General features: G+C 40.3%; 1 protein-coding gene across 1 annotated transcript; it reads right to left on the bottom strand.

Annotated features, from left to right (window-relative positions):
* Nucleotides 1–3,986: 3,986 nt before the first annotated feature.
* On the bottom strand, nucleotides 3,987–7,544 carry LOC104935125 (cytosolic 5'-nucleotidase 1A). The gene is made up of 6 exons (XM_019279069.2): nucleotides 7,375–7,544; nucleotides 6,412–6,525; nucleotides 5,897–6,032; nucleotides 5,594–5,716; nucleotides 5,192–5,322; nucleotides 3,987–5,085 (listed from the first exon to the last, which is right to left on the bottom strand). The coding sequence occupies exons 1-6, from the start codon at nucleotides 7,408–7,410 to the stop codon at nucleotides 4,840–4,842; spliced, it is 786 nt and encodes a 261-aa protein (XP_019134614.2). The 5' UTR covers nucleotides 7,411–7,544; the 3' UTR covers nucleotides 3,987–4,839.
* Nucleotides 7,545–7,612: the final 68 nt, after the last annotated feature.

Genomic DNA, 7,612 nt, shown 5'->3' with positions numbered 1-7,612 from the left:
CCCTCAGAGTGAGGGAGGCCACATTGAGTCCCTCAGAGAACCTGATCAGACAGACAGGCTGCCGGTCTCATTCGCTCTGTGTTTTATGATAATCAGACATATGAACGAGTTTGTATGATTCAGATCCAGAGTGCTTGTCAGGACATAAGAGCTCAGCTGCTGTTTTAACTCAGGCAGTCAGAAATCACAGCCGTTGGTCTGAACATCTGAACATCTGTCTGCTGCTCAGGAAACATGAGCTTAGATCAACTGAAATGATGCTGTTACATGATCTCACCTGTTTCCAGGTGCCACTGTTTTCACTCTGGTGGTTTTTTTTATAATCGCTGTCTTAGTGGAGAGATTTTCTTTAACCTATAAATCATTACACACTGTTGTGTACAGAATCTATATACAAGCATCAACAGAGACAGGCCCATCATCTTCCAATTAAATTCAGTTATAAATATTATAAAGGGATTCAAGATTTCTTCTCTAATTGTTTATTTTTGAGAACATTCTTCAGGATATAAAAGGAACATCACATTTACATCTATGGTTAAATTAATAAATAAAATCACATTGATTTTCCAGATGTTTCTGACACATTAAGACACTTTGTGTTAGTAAAAAACAAAATCTGTTACAGTTACCTCCACAGTGTAGCCCAATAAGTCAGACAGTTTACACATTTCACATGTTATTACACTGTAATTTTCCTACTGCTGCTGCCCTTCACTTTGCTTCAGGATCCAACAGATGCTTCGACATCCTCCTCCTCCTCCTCCTCCTGCTTCCTCCTCCATCACATCCCTCCATCCTGACTTTCCTGCCTGTGGCTGAGAGCAGAAGGAACAGAGTTTTCTCTGAGGAGGGAGGAATATTGCTTTTACCCTCACTTCCTTTATACCAACATCTGCATGTGAGCATGAGCCTCATTGTTCACTTTGAGCTCTTATCCGCTGCAGTTTTTCAGTTTGCTCCACTGCAGCATTGTGATCTTACATTTTTCTGTAATCTTGGTTGAGCTCTTTGATTTAAAACAAACACTGATGGGGGTCTAGACTCTGTTCTTATCCGACTCTAGTCTAAAGGTCATGTTTTTAATTTTGAGGCCTTGCTGTCTGCGCTGATGATGCATCAGCTGAGCATTGATGTTGTCCAAGGATAATTGGAATTACAGGACCCTCCCCTCCTCCTCTAGGACCTTGGCAAGGGTGACTGGGATATCTTCAAGGAGCACAGGAACCTTATCAAGGATAACAAGGACCTCCTCATGGACCATTGGAACCACTTCCAGTAAATGTTTACCTAATGAAGGACCATTGGACATTGGGGACCACTGGAACCACCTTGAGGACAATCACAATCACCTTAAATAATACTGTAACCACTTTTAGTACAACTGGAATCTTTTCAAAGATAACTAGACCCATCTTAAAAAAATCAGTGGGAACACATTATAAAGCCACAAAACTTGAAAGACATTGGAATCTGGTGAAGCATCCACATAGCCATCCTCCTCATACAATCTCCTTTAATAGTGCAGCTAAGTTAATTCATCCTGATATACCCCTTTACAAATAATGATAATAAGAATTGTTCATTAATTCACTGGAATAGGTCATGAAGTTTTCAACAGAAAGTTCCTGCAGGCAGCAGCAGAAACAAAGCTTCCTAGAGGTTCATTTTTCTAAATTAAAGATGTGTTTGTGTTCAGGAGGTGGAGCTGAACAGGGGCTGATGATCGCGGCATTCATCAGAAACCTCGCTCGGGATAATGAAAACAAAGTGTTTTCTGCTCTAGATCATTTAAATGATATGAGACTGTCAGAAACAGACCACCACATCGGACAGTTTCATTTCACTGAACATGTTTTAATTTGTGGCAACAGAGATGAACAACAGCGGCTACGGGTGACATCAGCTAAGCCTCCATCTATTTCACATTCCCTGATGACTAAAACTGATCACATGAACCTGCTGGATTCAATGAATACTCAGTCTTAGGCTGTTGCTTTGACTATATTTATTATCTATAAAATATTCTCAAGGCCTCCTGGAATTGCCAATAAAACAACTAGGCCTCCTCGAGGATTCCCAATAGGCAGAGAAACCCCAAGAAAAAGCTCTTGTTCTTAGATTTATACTTGAACTTAGATACTGAGCATAAAAAACATGCTTTTGTACCTATGATCTAGAAATGTCAACTGAAAATAGATTGCACTTGCCTTACAATCAGTGATATCACTTCATATATTTGTAGCACAAATGAGGGTTTCCGGTATAGCCATGGATCAAAAGAGAAGAGCAAACTGTTTGAAAGATGAGATCATGGTGATTGTAGAGGAGATTGAAGCCAGGTGACACGTATTACTCTGTGGATTAAATAATTGTTTTCTAATTTTACATTTTTAATTTTACACTTCTTGCTGTTAGACTAGTAAGTAATATTAGCTGGCTGCGATGTCTTGTGTTGCTGCTCTTGACTTATGTTTATCTGTTACTTGTGACTTTTACTTCACTCTAAAATTGGTGGTGCAAAAAATCACAAAAATATCAATTTCTACATGATGTGGTTTTAATGTAACTTAATAGGTTCTGGAAGGCAACACCAACCAAAATGTTTTTTAAACCTTACAAAGAAACTAGGACAAAAACATAAACCACGTCCTCATAGTTTGGATCAGTCCTCTGTACCAGACAAAAGTGTGAGGCAGTGATATGGAAGTGAAAGTCATCATACCATGCCTGATTGTATTATTATAACGGTTGACATGGTTCCTGGCTTCAAAGCTGGTTCAGCTCACCAGCGAGAGACTTTTTTTTTCCAGCTCATTGTCTGAAAGGACACGTACCTGTGGTCCGCCTTTAGTTACTATGGCCCCCGTCTCTGGAACAGTCTGCCTGTGGATCTGAGGGACTGCACCTCTGTAGACATTTAAAAAAAATGAAAAACTAAGACATATATAGTTTTAGCCTAGCTTTTACTTAAGGTGCTTCGGGATTCACTGGTCCTGGTCATCTTTTCTTTTACTTTTTATCCTGTGTTTATTCACCTTATAGGTTTTTATATTTTATTGTTGTAGTTTTTATGTTTGGTTTTTAATTTTAATGCAACTTCTCTTAAACTTCTTTTAAGCTCTTGCTTTCTTCTTACTGGCTTTTATTTGTTCTAACATTTTAAAATTTTATAATCTGTTTTTATTGTGCTCTGTGAGGCAATTTGGGCTCAATGTTTCCATTAAAGGTGCACTATAAATAAATAAAGTTTAAAGTTGAGATTGAGAGTACAGTGTTGCTGTTCACTTTAACTCCTCTGCTGATGATATATTGTACACATTATCTAAAAAAAAATGTCATAACCTAGACTGTTGAATGCCTTTCTGAGAGGACCCACAGAGCTTGTCTGTATGAGCCTCCTTCATTGGATATTCAGTTAGATACAAATCAAAACCACATCAAAGGAACAAAGCTGAGTGTCTAGAGAGCTTCATCACCAGATGCCTGAATAAAACTCTCTAGAAAAAGCCAGTCAACACTAAACCTTAGCCGTATCTACAGACTTACACAAGTTTGCAAAGTTGACAAGGGAACCCTGGGGTATAGCTATCTTCTAGAAACTGCATGTGGAGGTGACAGCTGCAGGATGAAAGCAAAGACTGGAGGTGTGAAGCTGCAGGTGGAGCAGGCTGTAACCTTATGGCAGAGACTCCAGGTTTAGTTAGGTTTTGTTCCCTGCTGCCACCTACTGGTTTTCTTTGGGCATGACAGCAACAAAAACACAACACAGCTGTATTTCCCTTCTTCCTTTTAATATATGGATATGTAGATATTTTCAGTATCCATGCATCAAGACCACAGCACAGAAGTTCTGCCACTTTCACAGATTTTTTATTTTTTTAAAGATATTTTTTGGCCTTTTCAAGCTTTTATTTCTGATAGTGACAGCTGAAGAGTGACAAGAATGTGGGGAGAGGGCTGCAGGTCGGATTCGAACCATGGGCCGCTGCTGAGCCTTTGTACATGCGCATGAGCCTTCACACATCATAGATGTTTCTTATCTTGTATATAAAAAACTATTTTCAAGGCTTCAAGGGCTCCATTATATTTTCAGAAAATAAAGGTTAGACGTTGTGTGCTGTGTACTCTCATTATAACCAAAAGAAGAAAAGTAAAAGCTGCTGTTTCCAGTCTGCCTTATAACACAACAAACAATTCTGAGCAATATAAAAATGTGTCTGAAGACTGAAACACATAGACAAGAGACACACATCCAGTGGACATGATGGGAATGCCTGACAGAGCCAGTTTAACTTAATCCTGATCTGAAGTGATGTGGAGAGGCCTAAATACAAACAATAAGTCACAAATACAGATGAAAAATAAACAGAGTAACAGGCAAGACCAGAGAAAGTAAACACAGCAGCAGAAACCTTGACAAAAGTGCAAAGAATTTAAGGCCAAAAGGTCAAACACAAGAAGAGTTCAATTTAGTGTATATATAATTTACCAACTTTCTTCTCAACATTAACGTGATCAGATTTCTGTAAAGTTTCAGCATTAGACTGCCCTCTGCTGGACTGTAATAGAGTTACACACATGTTGACTGTGTTCTGATTGATTGATTGATTGATTGATTGATTGATTGATTGATTCCAACAATAATAATAAAAATGGTGGTTTCTTTATGGGCAGGCTTTCCATCAGGATGACTGATTGTTTTTTACGCTTAATGAGCTGAACGAATTTGTTTAAACTCGTTCAGTCTCAAGCTTTAGCAGATTCTTGCAAAGACACGCCAAAGTTTTTTCTGATGTCATGTGATAACATGTCATGAGATAACATGTCATGATGTCATCACTCCTCCAGGCTGCTGTAGCCATCTCTGAGCAGGAAGTGAGGTTGGACCAGGGAGAGCATGGGTCCCCGTGGGGCACCAGCCAGGCAGTACGCCTCGTCCACGCTTACTCCGCGTGACCGCAGCATCTGCAAGGCACCACGACAGCTTTCCCTGCCGCCATGCGACGTCACCAGGATGAAGCTGAGAGGGCTGTCGAACATGCCGAATTTCTGCCGCATCTCGCCGAGCTGAGTGGAGAAACTCTGCAGAAGACAAATGTGGATCATACTTTTACACATACAGAGTTCAGCTTTGGAGAAATTATCATTAATTAAAACAGTCGGATCCATAAGGCGTGGTTGTGTTCACCTGAGCGGCCTGTCGGGTCAACGGCATTGGGCCAGTGTCGGGCCGGATGACAGCATCCCCACAGAACATTACTCTGAGCTGCTCTGATGGACAAACAGCTGTCTGCTGGTCCAGCAGCACAGAGACAACACCTAGACAAATGACAAGAAAGATAATTCACCTTCTAACATCACACTCTCCTGCACATTTATCAGCACATTATTGAAACACACTGAATTCTGTGCAAACTGAACTGTGAGCTTTTAAAAAGGAAACTACACTACAAGTTGAAAACGACTAAAGAATGTTTGATAAGATCAATATTTCAAAATCATGACAAGTGGAGTGTTTCACTGGAACCTCTGGAGGGTCATGTCATCACACATCAGCTGTAATAAATGACAGAAGAAGAAACTTTCTGACCTGTTTGTGATGCCTGCGTCACCTCGTTTGTGTCCGTGGTCAGGAACAGCTTCACATTATTTTTCTGTAAACTCTCAATGAAATCCTCCTCACTGGAAAAACAGAACCTGCTGACTTCGAGACCTGCAACAGAGCAGCGATTAAGATCATGGCAGGAAATAAGCACCGACATTAACAAGACTGCAGACCTCAACAATGATCATTGGCTAACAGTAATTTGTTTGATAAGAATAACTTTAACCTTCAGCAAACAGATTACCGCAATATGTTTGGCACTTCGCCTGATGGTTAGAATTAAATTACCGTAATGTCTGGTGCTGCTGATGACACGGGAGCTCTGCTGCTGTTGTTGGCTGTCGGTGGTGATCAGGATGACATCAAACAGCAGCGACTCAGCAGGATTTTCCTCCAGCAGACGCTCATTCACTTTCTGAAGCGCCTGAAGAAACGTTTAATCAAAACTGCAGTCTGGTTCCATCCTGTATATTAATTATTGTGAACAAAGTCCACTAGACAGAATTGAGTGCACTTGTTGGGGACTATTTTCAGCAGTGGATTAATCCACAATTGGTGCTCTAATGGACTACAGCCTGTGTATTCATGGTAATGAAGGAACATGTCACCCAGGCCTACAGTGTGGCTGACTGATCTGTTTTTAATATTTCTGGACAATCTTGGTGCTCTATTGTCACAACAGTCGAATCAATGTATTGTCTGTTTCGGTCGATTAACGTGAAGAAATGAATATTGCCAGACATACATTTGAAGTAAAATATTTTTTCTACACAAATCAACAGTTTAATGAGTTTAATTCTGACCTGCAGCAGCGGGAAAGCCACACCCTCTCTGTAAACCTCATCACCATCATCAGCTCCAGATTCAAACGCTGCATGAGACGTTATCGCGACAACCACGGCATGATCAGCATCTTTCTGCAGAGGAGACACAGAAACTAAATCTTTATCTGCACGTCTTCTTTTCTTTTCTTTTCTTTTTTTTTTTTAACCTGACCTTTAGAGAGGACAGGAGGGTCTGTCTGGTCTGGAGAGAGTCCAAAGCAGTGCAACACACACAGAACCAACAGGCAACCAATAGACAGAGGACCTAAACAGAAACTAAACACTATTTACAGCATGATTACAACAACAGAATTTGAAGTTAAACCTCACACACACATTTTAAGTTATGCATATGAGACAACACCATGCTATAGTACATTTTCTCACTGTTTTAATGAATACTTTTGCTTGTTTTGTGCAGCCACTTTCTCTTGAATATCTGCAGACACCATCTTAATTTCAGCCTAATACTGTCCTGAATGTCTGTGTGCAATTTGGCTTTGGCTTGCTAATGAAAATTAAAAAACTAAATATCACAGTTAACAATGAATGCTGAATTTTAAGTTTTTATTAGGATTAGGTTCCTTCATTAATTCGACATACAATACATAAACTTGATGGCCATTTTAAATATAATTAAAATACTTTTGTCAGATTTATTGCAGTTGTGTGCTGCACTTTTAATTATTTATGAGCTGAATCTACCAAAACATACTGACGTCTGAAGCTGTGAGGTTTACACGGTGTTCTGTTGGAAATGATGAAGGTTGCATTAAAAAAAAAAGTGATTATTTAAATGCAATCTGATGAAAAGGCTGACAGTGTGACAGTCCTAATGTTTAGCAGGGCTGGCTGGCAGTGTTTCTGCAGGGGTGTGATCTAACCTGCCTGACCGTCCTGCGAGGTGACGGTGCTAAATAACTCGCCTCAGGTGAGGCTTACCTGCTTCACGTCGGTGTTCTGGATCGTGGAGACCATGTCGGGCTCTCAGCTGAAGCTGTGCAGGTTAAAATCAGTCTGCACAGGTTAAAATCAGTCTGAACCGGTCACTAAACAGACCTGTGAACTAACTAACTTCAAACTTGCTCCACAGACAGGCGGTTTGTTTGGGTTCCGCGTGCCCGTCCCCGGACGCTCGCTTTAAGAGCGTAGCGTCATGACGTCACTTCCTTGTTTGTTT

This window comes from Larimichthys crocea, chromosome XXI, assembly GCF_000972845.2.
Source record: "Larimichthys crocea isolate SSNF chromosome XXI, L_crocea_2.0, whole genome shotgun sequence".
NCBI lineage: Eukaryota > Metazoa > Chordata > Actinopteri > Sciaenidae > Larimichthys > Larimichthys crocea.
This window is presented reverse-complemented; position numbering and strand designations above follow the sequence as displayed.

Excerpts from the sequence above, each read along its gene's own strand:
- LOC104935125 (XM_019279069.2), bottom strand. The coding sequence starts at position 7,410 with ATGGTCTCCACGATCCAGAACACCGACGTGAAGCAG. Across the intron at positions 6,033-6,411 it reads TGGCTTTCCCGCTGCTGCAG|GCGCTTCAGAAAGTGAATGA; the intron begins GTCAGAATTAAA and ends ACGTTTCTTCAG. Across the intron at positions 5,717-5,896 it reads CAGCAGCACCAGACATTACG|GTCTCGAAGTCAGCAGGTTC; the intron begins GTAATTTAATTC and ends GCTCTGTTGCAG.